Raw genomic sequence first — 17,180 nt, forward strand, 5'->3', positions numbered from 1 at the left:
ACTATATTGTTACCCCAGCAGACCATAGAACACTCAGAAATATTCTTAACTTCCCAGAAAGCATACAGTGCTAGCAGCCGATTAAGCACTTAAACACTGACAAAATGACAAGACCTTTCACTGTTTATAGCACATTGTAAAGAGATTTTCAGGTACTCAATTTTTTTCTTATTCATCTATATTCTTTGTATTTCAAACATGTACTCAGCGAAATTCGTTCTTAACAAAAAGATTCTCTCATCCTGACGATTTAGCTACTGGATATGTGCCTGCTAAACTGTAATTTGTATACTGTTTATAGGCTTCTTGAAATAGTTTACAATATTTCTTTCTTTCTTCTTTAGAAGAAATAGATACAGTAAAGTTACAATGCCCCTTCTTTTTAAATCTGAACAGGAGGTCCCATGATGGGCAACGGCGGAGGCAACATGAATCCCAATTTCTACAATAGGGGGCCCCGGCCCAACATGGGGGAGATGAGAATGGGAGGCCCACCACAGTGGAGAGGTGGGGGGCGAGGGAGACCCTTCGGCAAGAGAGGTGAGTTCTCCAGTTTTCTTTTTAACGTTGTGTTTTTCCTGAGAGTTGTCACTGGTCAGCTGATTCTTTCTTTCCCTTTTCTAACTTCATTATTTTATTTTTCATATATATCTTCCGCCAAAGATATCCTCCCCACATTTTTTCTCATTTTCTGTCTTCTTTTCTCATTTGCTTAAAGTTAAAGGAGATAGTTGGATGCTGCAGGAATACAGTCTTGTTCTTTTCGTTTCTTTTCAGTATTTTGTCCAAATTGTGCAGGACTTGCTGTGAACTAGATTCTATAACTATAACGCAACGATTCTCTTTCTCTCCGAGCTCTCATCGGTCAGCTTTCTCTCCCGTCGCTGTGACAGAGGCTGGGAATGTTTCCCCATCTTTATTTCCTGCTCTGTTGATGTGCTGGGTAACAGACGAAACAATACAATCGCACTTTCTTTAATGTCTACTTCTTGTCCAAGTCTGCACAAACTATCTCTTTTTTTCACACTCCCCTCCTCCCCTCATTGGGGGGGGGGGGGTGTTTTGGTCTTTTTTTTGTGTGTGTGTATTGTAATGACACCGTCCAAGATTCCTTTTTTTCTCCTCGACTATGGGTGGTTGTCTTGATCAAATTCGACTGTATTTCCCAAAATATATAATGAAGTTCCAGGGTGGTTTTTGGAAGGTTGTTGCTCTTTTGTGGTGCTAAACACTGTACCCAAGACCGAGTTTATACAAAATTCAGACTACGGTTTCAGTTGTTTGGTGTTTGTTTTTTGTTTTTTGGTGGGGGGGGGGGGTATTATTTGACTTTGGGCTTTTGTTTGCTTGTGCATTCATGTTTGTTACTGGAGGTTTTCTTTTCTGTGTTTTAAAAATTATTTTGGGGGAGACGGTGGGGTACGTGTCTGAACTATGATAGTGCACATTTTTTTATGAAAAATTATTAAATTCATGTATTTTGAGATTTGACCATGTTATTTCTTTGTATTGCAGGTCACAAGAACAGTGTTTGCCAACATTTTGTCAAAAAGGGAAACTGTAGATACGGAGACGGCTGCCAGTTTATTCACCCCGGACCCGACTCATAGCCCTCGTTTCTTTCCCCCCTTTGTAGTGGACTGCGTGATGCATTAGATGTGTGGATACGTGTGCAATGACTGATACTATCTCCCTCCCCTAGTGTCTGTATTTTGGTCTGTGAAATTCCAAGGATTCTTTTTTTTTTACCCCTCGGCCTCATGGGTCTCAGACAGAATTATCAGGGAGCATGAGTTTCAAGCTGGGGTTATTAACCAAATTTTTTTTCCCCACTTAAATAACACAAATTCAAATGTTATATGGCCAGAGATTGGCCTTTTTTTTCCTAACTCGTTTGTGACAATAAGCTCACTTTTATCAGGTTCATTTTCTTTGGTGCTCCCCAAAAGATGTAAATCAGTGCCAATTTTTAAAATCATTTAAATCTTTATTTATATTTATTATTTTTGTCTTTGTTTTTCATTGAATTCATAATGTCTCGGAAAAGATTTTTTTGGTCAACTCTCAGTTTGAGGTTAGATGTTGAAGACATTTTGTGAAAGATTCAAGCTTTTGACCATAATGACAGGTTGCTTCTGTGAAGGAAAATGTGAAATGGCATTGAATGTAAGTGAATAAGGAATGGCTGTTACATGTTCTTCCCTGATTTAGTACATATAGACCGAATTGCCCACATCAGTATTCCTTTACAATTTTTCCAGTGTAAATATTGTACGTAACTTTTGATTGTTATAAGCAATATGTGTGCATCTCTTGTTACTGTAAATTCAACACAAATGCCAGAATAAATATTGATCACATGTTGATTGCTCTCTTTCTTTATTTAATTGACTTGGTTGTGTTTTTGGTTTTTTGTGGTGAAGATTTGTGTTCTGTTGTAATGTGTATTGTTTTTAACCCTATCCGTACACCTTGGTGTCATTTTGTACCCCCGGGGTTGTATTCTTCACATTTCAGAATACTTCTAGTACGAAGATCTCTTTGATACTTTCAGTATTTCTCAAAAAATCATTTTGATAGGCTGCTATGCAAAGGGTACGGATTGGATTAACGAGTAAATTTCCTCTTTGGAAAGTGGTGGCACAGAGTTCCCCTCGTTGTATGGGTACAAGAGTAAAACATGATGTAGGGATAGGGTTAATGAGTTCTAACTTTCTTTTCTACTTTGATCCTTTTTGTACACTGAGTTCACCCATGGCATGGGTTCCAAGCTGATGTAGGCCCACACATAGTTTTGGGGAGTTATCCTCCTTACAGCACAATAGAATATTATGTGTGTGTGCCCGAAGAAAGCTCCCAGTTGTCGGCAAAGCTATTTTAGAGAAACAGGGGGAAAAGGCCAAAAAGTCTTACGTGGTCAAAAATTTTGTTCCATCAGAAAACACATGTTAGACCATTTCTTTATAATGCATTGAAAGGATTTTACAATATTTTAAGTCTAAATATTTTTTTTGTAATTATTTTTGCAGCATGTTGGGTTTTACCAAAGGTTAAAAATGTGCTAGAAACTGGGTTTTTCTCCAAACGTTTTTACACCCTATGTTACAAAATGTGGCATATCTTTATAACTACTCAAGATATTTTAAAAATTTAAAAATCAGTTTGTTCAGCATTTAATTTTCTTAAAGAATATGCCCTTATTTCAATTTCAGTTGAAAATTGCTGGCAACTGGAACCTTTCTCCAGACACGCACACATAATATACGCCGTGATATATATATATATATATATATATATATATGCTTTTTTTTCAAACTAAGAAAAGCATTATAACAAAGAACTGGAACAATTCTTAAAGTGAATTTTCCACTCTGCAACACAAGGTAGTCTATTTAGTGCAGCTTTTAATGAATGTCCATGTCTGAAGACATGATGTGGAGGCTTGAAATCTCTGCATACCACATAGTACATTCGTAGCTTTTAAAAGTGGTCTGTGTTTTGGCTGGGATTTGACTCCCCAGTATGAAGGCATTAACCCACAGGAGACTCAGAAACTGTGGGCTCTACAGGTTCCCCTTTTTCTATTTGAGGCTAGTGGAGTCTAATATCATCTTTAACTTGCATTAGAATAGAGATTATGGATGCAACACGAAGGTCACTCAAAACTGCTCGCAGACGATAACTTCCTTGTGGACTGAACTTTCATTTCAAAGTAGGATTGCACCTCGGTGGAGTGGAAAGTATTTGTACACATGTACCGTTCTAGTTCTATGTGTGTCAGCATTTTCATCTAAATTGGAATTTGTAGTTAGCCAGCTCCAAAAGGGCTATTCTCCAGAAACATGAGAACAGAACCAATAGTAGACAGTAACAATGAAAGGAAGAGAAGAGTCTTTATTTTACAATGAGTCAAGAAAAGTCAGATTTAATAGTTTTAAGAGAAACATGAAACAGTAATGTTTGTTTAACAAAGGTAACAATAAGACAATAGAAATGAGGAAAAGCAAAGAAGAATATTTTTTAAAAACCCAAAAAGTGAAAGCTATCTGTAAAAAAAATAGTGGCACCCTTCAAGCACATGGACATGATAACAGTCATGTAATGCAGGGTAGATGGACTAATAATAATACTAGCAACAGAGAGAAAAAAAAGATCAACCAGTGGCACCCTCTGTTACCAATCATTCATATGGAAATTTGAAGGACAGATTACTGGAAGAGAACCCAATAATATATTTTTATTCCAAGAACAAATAAATTAACAACAAGAATAGGTCACTTCATACTACATTTTACTATTGTCTGACATACAGTCTTTTAGTTTGCAAGAATTGCTTGGAGAGGACTCACCATCCATCTTGGTCCAAACATGTCATTGTGCAGTCTAGCATGTGCGTGTCGAAATAACCAGGACACACAAATCTTTTCTACATATATTATTATGTCTGAATTTCGCTATGTTTTAAGAAAGCTTATTAAAGAGACTCAACTTTATTTTTACAATAACACCATCCTTGGGACGAGCATGAAGCTGGCTGAGCAGCAGGGCTGGCGGTTCAACGGGGTTCCTCTGTTAGTTGTATAGCCCCGACTGCCCATTGTCAAGGGAAATTATTCTGCAGGGTGATCTATATTTGAAGTAAGGGGCTGAGATGCAAAACCCGCTACATTCATTTTAGCATTTGGGAGAAAATCAGTTGTTTTTTTATGCTGCTAAATGCACGAACATTCGTAAAATGATATTTTGGTGGCTTTTATGAAATATGTGTTCTGGCGTTGACCAGATGACAAGGACATGTGGTTACTTGAGGGAGACATTGCGCTGCCAAGAGCGAAATGCTCGCAGCTAAAGGGATTTGAAAACAACATGAAATATGTGTTGGGTTTTGGCCAAAAATACTTTGTGCATCTGATAGCTGTTAATAATGTGCATTTATTTATAAAAGCTAAAATATCTCGATTTTTTTTCCTCCAAAATATCGCTTAGTGGGTGTTGCATCTCACCTCCTCATTTGTCTTTTTGTTGGTGATCTAATGTATATGTAATGCACATCCATTCAGAGCAAAGAGTCTTCTTTCTCTCTCTCTCTCTCTCTCTCTCTCTCTCTCTGTCTTTCTCGTCGGAGAAAGATTATCCAATAGCCAACCAGTGGGTGTTATGTGTAGTGTGTACCTCTGCTGACAGTCAGTTCGCTGGGCTGGCGGTATGGCGGGGCAAATGTACATTAATTAAGTAACGGTAAAGACCGTACAACCACCCTCTCTGGTACAACTCAGACAGTTGGTGGATGGCGGTGTGAAGACGCAATTACTGTGTTTACATAGGTGCTCCTTTTCGTACATTGGCAAAACCTGGCAGTAAGCAGGGCTGACAGTACAACGGGGCCGTACAACATGGTTTGACTATAAAAGAAACAAAATTGGGACCTGCAAATCTGTTCGCTGTGTGTGTTTCATTGTGTGTATGTTCGCGACGTGAGTGCAAGATTGTATAAATATTATTTTATTCATACTGCAACATGATTATTTAGTTCACTATTACTATTAAAACATAGTGCAAGTACTAATGCATTTTATTAATGAAGCCAAGCGACACCAGAATTCTGGAATCGACTGACCACCACACGAAAATGAACATAAACCATACCTGTCAACTTTTCATAACCAAAATACAGACTGTGCGGCAAGATGGTTGGCATTGGACACGTAATTCCCCTCCAAACCTTTCATATACACTTTTCTGCGTTCATATTATTTCAAGCTATTCAAAGCAGACCTGAAACAATGTTAGAAATGTTTCGTAAAGGTGTTCCAATTGGTCGCTTTTAAGCACAAAGGAGCTATCCCGAAAAATGAAGTTTTGAGAAAATCGAAGATTAAGTTTTTGACCCTTGTTCAGCTTCTGTAAATGACAGAGAGAGTTTTCTCTATAACCAAACAAATATATACACACGAATGAAACCAGACTTCTCTCATGGGAAGGGCAACGTCTACTTTTGGTGTGGGTCAAGAATACTGGAAACCCCCGAAATCTGGATTAGCCCGTTTGTCCTTAAAAGTGACCAATTGACTTGGCTTCATTCTCATTAGTATTAATAGTATTATTAGTATTCGCAAATCCTGTTTTCTTCTTCTTCTTTACGTTCACCTGCTAAATTTCAGTCTCAGGGGTAGTCGACTGTTGGTTCTTCAACCTGCAGTGCAACTGATTTTTAATTTTGTGTACGTGACCGTTTTTCCAACTTAATAAAGCTTCTTGCCTTCAGGCAGCCACTTTCCGATTTCGAAGGTGCTGTTTTTATACTACTATACTATACTACTGACGAGTATTTTCAGGTTTGGTAGGAATTAATTTGAGTTTTAGTAAGTGTTTTATGGCACTTGCAACAAAATAAGGTCATATAAGTGCTGAAGATTAGAGGTGTTTCAAGAGAGTAACAAACACAAAAAAGGAGGGGAGATAAAGACGATAGATGTTTGATAGGAAAGAACAAGCAAACCACAATAGAGCACCAGGCAACCACCCATGGAATTAATTTTGAATTTTGCTCGGATGGCAGCCGAAGCCTATTACTATTATTGATTTTAGGACCATCAAGGGATTTTTAATGTATGTGCCCAACTTGAAAACAGGAGCTCTGAGATTTTGCACCCTTTTTTTATCCGAGAAGGCAAGGTGTTCAATTTTAACTATCCTAAAATCAGGAGTGTGATTGAAAGACAGCAGTAAGAAGGGGCCAGAAGTAGCAGCAGCTCAGTACAGAGTCATGAGTAAAAGAGAGAAGAGGCAGAAAGTGAAGATAGAAGCAGATAATAGAACACGTCAAGACTGTCAAGAGGACAGGAAAAGAGGTGAAAGGAGTAAATTTTAGAAGAAATATTTCGTCGCTGTCAGGTTTCAAACTCTGGACCTATTGTTTTCGTAAGTGCTTTTTACGGCATTTGCAACACAATAAGGTCATATAACTTTTATATAAGTGCCGAAGATTAGAGGTGTGACAAGAGAGTAACAAACACAAAAAAGGAGGAGGGAAGATTAAGATGATAGATATTTGATAGGACAGAAGAAACAAACCACACCAGAGCACCCGCCAACCACCCACAGGACCTATTGAATGAGAAACAAACACCATATATAATATCTCTTGACCACAAGAGCTGCTAATCCTGTTCTTAAAGTTCGTAATTTTCCTTCAGCAAGGAGCCTAACTACGTGATGTACAAAATAATACATTTTTTACAAAAAATGGGACTTCCATACCCAGAACCTCAAGAACATAAGTTTTTTTACACACTGGTTGGCAGCTACGGCATATATAAGTATAACCTTCTAAATGACGTTGAAAGGGAAGTGGAAAACTTCAGTTAAGGCTAAATACTACATTCACTCATTCACCACCTTATTGATTGAATACTATCAAGGGTGTGGCCACCCAATGTCGAGTAATATAAAGTGGCTTTAGTGTCACTACAATGTAAAATATATGTAAGGGAGGAAATAGGAAGTGCCTCTTTGTATATAGGTGATTTTCTTCAGGCAGGTGGTTAACTATTAGATTAGAGCAGGTTCGACTGAATTTGTAGAGGCTATATTATTACAGACTTCAAAACACTGAGTGGCCTTCTTAGGTTGACCTGCACATGGGCGTTTTTGGACTGATCCAGTGGTTTGATGGCGCTGCCTCAAGCAGACAATGACAGTGTGACACTGCAAGCCTTCTGGCAACTTCTCCCGCTCCAACTCCATTCTGCAGCCATGCCATACCTCTGGCACGATCAAAGTCTCTCAGCTTTTGTCTTGGTAGCATGTTGATGTGATACTGGATTTTGGGCAAACGGCGGCTTATATTGATACCAAAGTGAGCACAGTTCGATACCATACGTCCGTTTCTGATGTGCACCAGAAATTTTAACTGAAGAATGTCCGTGCTGTCGGACACAAAGTCGATAAAAAGCAGCAAATTTGGCTAAAACAATTCCCTGGAGATTTCCGTTCTGCATGTGGTGGTTTTGCCCCTTTAGGAATGCAGTACGCATTGGTAACCCATTAACACTTTCAGAGCGAAAAATTTTGAAACATTCCTTGCTGTCTTTTTTTCGAATTTTTAAAAAATCAGGACTGTCTATCAAGGCGTTCCTTAACTTATGTTGAAGTCTGTATATTCAGCTCAGAATCATACATTTTTATAAAGATGAGCAGAGCCTGTTCAGAACATGAACTTGGCTACAAGAAGTAGGAAGATCATTTTACCTTTGCAGATGAGCACCAAACTTCATTTGGCAAGAAAAGTAAAAGACAAGTATAGCACAGCAAAAAGATGAGTACATATATAGAGAATGTCAGTTGAAATTCGGAGTCCTCAATATAAGATATTGAGGACGCCAAATTTCAACTTATAAAGAGTAGACAGCTGAACCTAAACCATGAAAACCCTTTGACTTGGAACAGCAGTGCAGTGCAAGGCAGAAAACAATTGAAAGTGGGTGATTGGCGTGCGCTCTGTGGTGTGGTTCGCTCCTTTCCTTTCGAACATCGTCCTTTAATTAATTTTTTTCAATGGTATTCTCTGGTATCACTACACTTATATTCAGCGCTTTATGACCTGTTTTGCAAGTGCCATAAATCTTATTAAACCTAAACGAAAACACTTTACCTTAAAAATCTAGCTTAAGTAGGCAAGTACAAGATCTAGTAATATCAAATTAAACATGTTATTCCTGTGTCTTGCTTTCTCTATGTGTCAAAAAGGCACTGATTCAGTCATTTACTGTGAGAAATATTTGTAGTGTTCCCTGTGTTCAAAGCCTTCGCCACATTTCAGAAAGAAATGAAAGAAGAGCATAAGAAATGAGAGAAGAGCATAATAAGAAAAAGAAAGCATTTAAAAAGTACACATAGCTTGAACACAGATGCTAATAATAAAAAAAGAAAGTCTTCAATTTACATAATTTAACATTTAATTCAACCATGAGTTAAAGTTCACAACAACTGTACCAATTTCTCCATTCACACATGAAAATGAAAAATGATTTGAAATGATATGCCATGCAAACAATCACACCTTCAAATTGCACGAGTCAGTCAAAGCTTCCTGCAAACCTCAAGCACCAACAACTTACAACACCCACATCACCATTCAGCACAGCCAACAATTTTATCACATTCTCCAATGGTCACTGAAACACCCACCATGCAATCACTCACGGCCATTCATACTTCATACCGATAAAGTAACAACAGGATTTGTATAGTAAACAATACTTCTGACAATGGAAATGAGTCCATAATTTGATCTATGGAAAGTTCGTGAATCAGTTCATCCCCCACCAGGTCACTGACACAGAATTCAGCAGTATCTTTGACTCAAACCAAACAAAAGTTTATCTTTTTCAGCTAAGTTGAATAAAAGAGATCCCAGAAAAAAGTTTGTCTTTTTTTTTGTGCCAAATAAAGGATCTTGGACGTACTGAAGCGAGAAATACAGATGATAAATGCTAATAACTAACAGGAACACTCATAACTCGTCCTTCTCGGCATCCTCCGATTCCTCTTCTCCTGATGGTGGTGGGGCACCGCCGGACTGTTCATACAGTTTTGTCATGATAGGCTGCACAATACCTTCCAATTCTGTTTTCTTCTCATTGAAAGCCTCAGATTCTGCCTCTGCGTTGCTCTCCAACCACTTAATGGCCTCATCGACAGCCTCTGTGATTTTTTCCTTGTCCTCATCGCTCAACTTGGCTCCCAATTTTTCCTTATCTCCGATCTGGTTCTTCAAAGAATAGGCATAGCTTTCCAACTCGTTCTTGGCATCCACCTTCTCCTTAACTTTCTTATCCTCATCAGCATACTTTTCAGCATCGTTGATCATACGCTCAATGTCCTCTGGTGACAATCTGTTCTGGTCATTTTGGATGACAATTTGGTTCTTGCTGCCAGTGCCTTTGTCTTCTGCTGTCACCTTGAGGATACCGTTGACGTCAATTTCGAAAGTGACCTCAATCTGGGGCACACCACGAGGAGCTGGGGGGATTCCGGTCAGATCAAACTTTCCAAGGAGATGGTTATCCTTTGTCATGGAACGTTCTCCCTCGTAAACCTGTTAGAAAAAGAAAAAAAGCAAACCATGAAAACACAGCTTCTAAAATTTTACATTCCTGATGCTAACAGAAGATGTATGCAAAGGCCCAGCTACAAAGCTTTTCATGCAAGATCATTTTGATTTGTGTGTGGGGTGGGGTGTGGTAGGGTCGTAGGGCTCTACTATCCACAAATATTTCCAAGGTATGCCCCACACTGCAAATACCACAAAAATGAAGGAGGGGAGATATGTTGTTTTAGTAGAGGTTTTACGACGCTCACAACTGCATACGGTCATATGAGCGCCAGAAGATAAGGTGTCACAAGAGAGTAACAAACTTTTAAAAAGAAAAGGGGGAGATAAGGACGATAGATGTTTGATAGGAAAGAAGGAGCAGACCACACCAGAGCACCCGCCAACCACCCACTATTATTATCAAGTTTAACATTTCAAACATCAAAGTGGTAATACCACACTGAACAGTTCTCAAGGACTTAATTACACCAAGAGCCAGGATGATAACCTCTACACTCACCCATAAACAAACTCAGCCAACAAAAACAATACAGATTGAATTATTTACTACACAAGAGCAAAAAGAACAGTAATGGCCACATTTCACCATGAACACAACAGACCCTCTCAACAGGAGGAGGGAGCACACAACATGAGAACACTCACTGAACAAAGAGATTGTTCTGTTTGAGTAGGTGTTTTTTTTGTTTTTGTAAAGCGTTTTACGGCGCTCGCAACTGTATAAGGTCATATGAGCGCGCGGTACACACCTAATATTTTCAGTTGGTAGGAAATTTGAATTTTGCCCGGGTGGCGGCTGAAGCCTACTCTTGTTGATTTTAGACCACCAAGGGATCTTTAACGTGCGCAACTTGCACACGGGCCCTCCGAGATTTTTCGCCCTTGTCCGAGAAGGCTAGGTGTAGATCTTTCCTACTAGAAGATCACGGGTGTGGCAGAAAGACAGCAGTTAGGAGGAGCCAAGGAGTAGCAGTAGAAAGGCCGCAGAAAGAGTCAGGAGCCCAGAGGAGGGGGGGGCAAAGGAGGCGAGGGGGTGGGGGAAGAAAGTGAAAATGAAAGCAGACAACAGAACATTGTTAGAGATCAGGAAAGGATGTGAAAGGAGACAATTTAAGAGAAGAAAATTTTTTGGTCGCTACCCGGAATCGAACCCGGGACCTTTGAATGAGAGGCCAACACCTTAACCTCTAGGCCACGAGAGCCCCCCGAGTAGGTGTTTTACTGCACTATCGACTCAGTTTTGGTCAAAACAATATCAGAGAAAGCTATGCCCAGCTGAACACGTACCTGAATGGTGACAGTGGGTTGGTTGTCAGCAGCCGTGGAGAAGATCTGGGACTTCTTGGTGGGGATGACAGTGTTCCTGGGAATGAGCTTGGTCATGACGCCTCCAACAGTCTCAATACCCATGGTCAGAGGGTTGACGTCCAACAACACAAGATCGCCAGTGTCCTCCTCACCACTCAGCACGCCAGCCTGCACGGCAGCTCCGTAAGCCACAGCTTCGTCGGGGTTGATGCCTCGGCTTGGCTCCTGAAAAACCAAAGGGAAATTTAATTAAAACACAAATAACCAATACCAAATTTCAAATTCTTCAGTCACGCTGTACTCCCCTTTCCAGTCACATAAAAAAGAAATGCAAGCTACAAATATATCTCCTTGACAGACTTGAAGTGAACAATAATTCAAGATTTGTATTATTTTATAAAGCATACTTGCCAAAAACATTACGACACACCGCAAAAATGAAGAAAAAGATACAAGAACTGATCCATAAATTGGGACACGCCTTGAAACATTGCCTGCAATTTCAATCAAAGTTTTTTATGTTGAATTTTAATACAGTCCCGCCCCATCTCTTATGGGAGATTATTTTTCAGAACAGGGTTTTGGATGGAATTGAGTTAAAGACTTCTCCCCCTACATGTGCTTAAATGCTCACCTTGCCATTGAAGTACTCCTTCACAAGCTGTTGGACCTTAGGGATACGAGTAGAACCACCAACCAACACAATTTCATCAATGTCATCAGTCTTCAAGTCAGCATCTTCCAACACCTGTTTCACTGGCTTCATGGTAGAACGGAACAGATCCTGAAGAAAACGAAACAAAAAATTATACTTATTATACTTGTACACTTTTAACAATTATACAGCATTTATTCAATTAGGAATTGTCACTTAAAGTGCAAACAAAAGTAAAATTTATGACTGGAATTCCAAAAGCAAATAAAAAAAAAAAAATGGGAGTAAAATCTCCACATTTAACCATCTGAATACAGATTCAACACCATAAGCTATTGGTTAAACTTTTACATTTACTTCAAGATCAATTTGTGTCTTCAGTATTAGTCAACAATCTTGCTTGAATCAAAAGAACCCAAAGGAGAATAAGCATCAAATATTGAGCAACCCATGCAAAATACATTGTGGAAAAAATTAATAAGACATCCCCCTTTCCCTCCCCGCCCAAAAAATAAAAACCTTACCATGTTCAATTCCTCAAATTTGGCACGGGTAAGAGATTCGGAGAAGTCCTCGCCATCGAAGAAAGACTCAATCTCCAGACGGACTTGATGGGCAGAAGAGAGAGCACGCTTTGCCTTCTCAACCTCACGACGCAGTTTCTGCACAGCACGGTTGTCCTTCCTGATGTCCTTGCCCTTCTTTTTCTTGTACAGCTTGATGAAGTGTTCCATGACACGCTGATCAAAGTCCTCACCACCTGATCAAATAGTTTTTAAAACATTAATCATCAAACCCCTATACTTCTATGGCTGAAGAAAAAAACAAACACCACAATCATATGGGTCTAAACAATGAAAAGGAAACTATACATCGAGAAATAAATACAAACAACTCAATCTTTAATTTTCTGACTGGAATGGGCACAAAAGGAGTCAAAATGCTGGCTCTCTAACAGTATTGACATAGCAAATGAGTAAAGTAAGGACAAAACCAAGAAAACAAAAAAACCTATGAAAGCATAAATATTTTTAAAATTTACCAAACAAAAGAAGAGGACAAGGTAGACAAAGGTAGATTTCAAAAGTACAGGAATTTGGTCAACACAAATTGTCTTCCTATTGTTCAACATACTATGGAATAAAAAACAAAAGGCAACTACAAGATTCTTACCCAAGTGAGTGTCACCGTTTGTAGAAACCACCTCAAACACACCATTGTCAATGGTGAGCAGAGACACATCAAAAGTTCCACCACCAAGGTCAAACACCAAGATGTTCTTTTCTCCCTCTTTCTTGTCCAAACCATAGGCAATGGCAGCAGCAGTTCTGTAATAAAAGCAACAAAAAAAAACACATAAAAAACTATTAACATGCACACACAAAACATGTGTAGCAGTGATTCATGAATAATTCATACTAAAATTTAAAGTAAAAAGACACCTATTTTATCTTGACACAAACGCATCTCCCAAATGAAAAGTAAAACTGAGCTTTAAAAGATATTTTACGGCTATCGCACATGAATTCTATTTCATAAACTCTAAAGCAAAGGGCGTGTGTGTATATGTGTGAGTGTGTGTATAAAGTACCCAATACAGGCATAATTTATTTTAAAGTATGAGGTGTACAAATAAAAATCCCAGTTTGAAAAAAAAAAAAAGTAAAAATAAAATGCAAAATCAGACCAAAAAAACCAACAGATTTTATAAAAACAGAAGTACAAGTATTATCACTGGAGCCTTAGGAAATTACCACTCTGAAATAAATGAGAAAATTACTCACGGCTCATTGATGATTCTCATCACATTGAGACCAGCAATTGTTCCGGCATCCTTGGTAGCCTGACGCTGAGCATCGTTGAAGTAGGCTGGGACAGTGACAACAGCATTGGTAATCTTTTTTCCCAAGTACTCCTCAGCAATATCTCTCATTTTGGAAAGGACCATAGCCGAAATTTCCTCTGGGGCAAAAGATCTATCACCCTCACCAGTAGCTGCTTGAATGTGAGGTTTGTTGTTTGCATTAGTGACCTGTAGATTCAGAGCAAAATGATATGGTCAGGTTGCAACCTACAACGACAACGTAACACTGCATAACAAGAAAAGCGGCCAAAAGAAAAAAACAAACCCCGAACAGGTGCAGACCATATAATGAACAGCAAATCTCGAGGAGCAAAGAGAATGATGTCGAGTTGTTCACAATCAGTCACAGTGAAAACAGCTACGTTTCGACAGGTACAGAATAGGAAAAATTTAAAAACAAGCACAAGAGGCTGATCCTAATTAAACATTCACAAATAATCCAGTTTTAGGAGAAGGAGCCTAAGCTCCATGCTTCCTTGTTTTCTCTTTGTGCTTTCTTGTTCGTTTTAGTATGTATTTTACAGGACTCGCAATAACTGTTACAAAAGTGCCGAAAATTAGGTGTTACAAAAGTGCCGAAAATTAGGTGTTACAACAGTGCAAACAAAACAAAAAAAGAAGTAATGGTGACAGATGTTTGATATTAAAAGGGAGCAAACCCCACGAAAGCATCCGCCAACCACCCATCCCCATGCTTCTCATGAGGGCAAAGATTATAAGAAACAAATCATAACTCACTTAAAAGCAATTTCTTTGTTTAGCCACAAACTTCTCTTTGGTCATCTACAAAACTATGCTATTTTTATTTTCTCAATACGTCATATTTGACTCCTGTTCAACTGAAGTAACAATTTTAGAAACTTTTAAAAGAGCATGTCAATTTTCAATGGCCCCGCCCCACCCCCCTTCAATAGCACTGACTTTTTTGTGAAGTGTCAAGTGTGAATGCTCACCTTGAAAGGGTAAAACTTGATATCATGCTGAACAGACTTGTCATCAAAAGTGCGCCCAATCAAACGTTTCACATCAAAAATTGTGTTCTCAGGATTGGATGTCAACTGATTCTTGGCAGCGTCTCCGATCAGACGTTCACCATCAGCGGTAAAGGCAACATACGATGGTGTGATACGATTTCCCTGGTCGTTTGCAATGATGTCAACTCTGCCATTTTTGAAAACACCAACACTGAAAGCAAAAGAAAGTTAAATTTTTTAGTTTTAGTAGAGGTTTTACGGCGCTCGCAACTGCATAAGGTCATATGAGCACCAGAAGATTAGAGGTGTTACAAGAGTAACAAACATAAAAAAGGAGGAGGGAAGATAAGGACGATAAGATGTTTGATAGGAAAGAAGAAGCAAACCACACCAGAGCACCCGCCAACCACCCACTAAAAAATGTTTAGGAATAAACACCAGAGTTCGCAATAGGGGCACAGGAGGCCTCCAGTGGGATTTGAAATGGCTCTCTGAATATGGAGCCAGCCTGGCCCTGTCTATGATGCATTTAATATTGTGACAAGTCATTTGGTGAATACAAATTAATAGACCACATAAAATAGAGCAATTGCGTGTACACTTTTCACAATTTCTATGTAACTATCAAGGAAGGGAATCACATAGGACATAGGCCTATATATAATATTTATCAAAATGAAGTATTCCATTTCACATCCCCATTTTCTCATCAGTATTTGAAAAAAGTTTAAATAGCAGTCCAGCTATAAATTTTCTTTTAACGTAGGCCTAGGTATTTTTAATGCTCCCATCAACAACAATTTGACATTCAGGAAGTGGGCTTAGACTGCCTGTTCAGTGCCAACATAAGCCAAAGCCGAGAACTGAGGGATACAATTTTCACAACTTACCAAGAGTATGTTGTTCCAAGATCAATGCCAATTACAGTGCCAACTTCTGACTTCTTTTTATCTCCTTCATCTTCTTCATCACCATCTGCCCGTACCAAAAGGTTTGAGCTGAACAGTATGACAAGCAAAAAGAAGGGTGTGAACCGATCCATTTTGATTTTACCAAAGGCCTGGAAAAAACATACAACCAAAGTTAAAGCCTTGACATACTTTGCATGGGAACTCGCACACAGTTAAGGCATACAAAACAGTGGGTCCAAACAGTGTAATAAAAGGGAATTAAAGATTAGGAGGAAAAACATTTCAATAGATCTATAAAAGAAATTGAATTGCATAATTTATACAATAATCATTGGATGAAGAATCTCTCAAAGTTCAAAGTCAAACAGATGCAACAATACAATGAATAAATATTTGATTTAAACTTTGATTTAACTCCTCGTAAACGATACTTTCGAGTAATTACTACCAGCGAACTGACATTTTCAAAAAACGAGCAAACCCTTGACACTTGGAGTTATCATTGATCAACGTATGCCTACCCATGTCCACGCCCACGTTGGAACACCGGTGTGGTGCCGGTGCCGTCAATGTGGAAGTTGAGAAGATAAAAAGATCAGCGTAACCCTTTACAAAAGTAAGACAACAGAAAACTAGAAAGTATATACTTACAAGGAAAACTTCCAACCGAAAACGATGTCTTAACCACTTCGGGTGCCTTCAAAATGCAATGGAACAACAATTTTGTGTTCCCGAACTATGTGACCTGCTACAGTTACTGCTTCACAACATGATTTACTCCAGCAACCTACGTTTTTCTATTCTCACGGTCCCCAGCGTGTCGCGCTGTGATTGGACGCCGTCATCACTAACGTGCTTTGCCATTGGCCATCCGCGACGGAAGCTTGGAACTTGCTTGAAGAGACACGTATACTCTCGATTGCCGTAAATATGGAACAAAGGGTGTAAAAAGTAAATGTGCGCAGTTACGCTGAATTTATTTTTCTCTTACATACTTAGGGCAAATCAAATAATCCAAAGCCACTAAATAAAAATAATTTATCTAAAATAATTAAAAGTAGTTTATCACCGAACTAAAACGAAGAAGCTAGCAAGTTGGTATTTGATACTGTAAAATGTCTAAAAGTAAATTGTAATACCTTCAGCCCTCTGAGAAGGCCTAGCTTTAGCCGCATTCAACGCCCGCACTAATTTTTGGATACGTCTAAATGAACTTAAGTGGACAGACAGACTGCGTTTTGATTTCAAAACAGTTTATATTTTCACTTTCAGCAGTAAACCAAATATTATTAATGAATGCACAACGGACCTCCCAAGTCGTATACATTGGCTAAGCCTATTATAATAATAA

At 38.8% G+C, this 17,180-nt stretch overlaps 2 protein-coding genes across 4 annotated transcripts in view; one reads left to right on the forward strand and one right to left on the reverse strand.

The window, feature by feature from the left end:
• LOC101852209 (serine/threonine-protein phosphatase 1 regulatory subunit 10) overlaps positions 1 to 2,366 on the forward strand; it is a 31,667-nt gene extending 29,301 nt beyond the window's left edge. For all 3 annotated transcript variants that reach the window (XM_035972541.1, XM_035972542.1, XM_005108926.3), the window contains 2 exons: positions 397 to 540; positions 1,516 to 2,366. In XM_035972541.1, coding sequence (XP_035828434.1) covers positions 397 to 540; positions 1,516 to 1,610 — 239 coding nt within the window. In that variant the 3' untranslated portion in view covers positions 1,611 to 2,366. The remainder of the gene's footprint in view (positions 1 to 396; positions 541 to 1,515) is intronic.
• A 6,800-nt stretch (positions 2,367 to 9,166) lies between these two features.
• LOC100533358 (BiP/GRP78) lies at positions 9,167 to 16,593 on the reverse strand. Its single transcript, NM_001204652.1, is given in 9 exon segments — positions 9,167 to 10,099; positions 11,405 to 11,650; positions 12,060 to 12,209; positions 12,605 to 12,840; positions 13,254 to 13,408; positions 13,865 to 14,112; positions 14,898 to 15,129; positions 15,809 to 15,978; positions 16,481 to 16,593. Coding segments are annotated over 8 exon segments (2,004 nt in total). The 5' UTR covers positions 15,961 to 15,978; positions 16,481 to 16,593; the 3' UTR covers positions 9,167 to 9,514.
• Between the last annotated feature and the right edge of the window lie 587 nt (positions 16,594 to 17,180).

This window comes from Aplysia californica, unplaced genomic scaffold, assembly GCF_000002075.1.
Source record: "Aplysia californica isolate F4 #8 unplaced genomic scaffold, AplCal3.0 scaffold00734, whole genome shotgun sequence".
In the NCBI taxonomy this organism is placed as follows: domain Eukaryota; kingdom Metazoa; phylum Mollusca; class Gastropoda; order Aplysiida; family Aplysiidae; genus Aplysia; species Aplysia californica.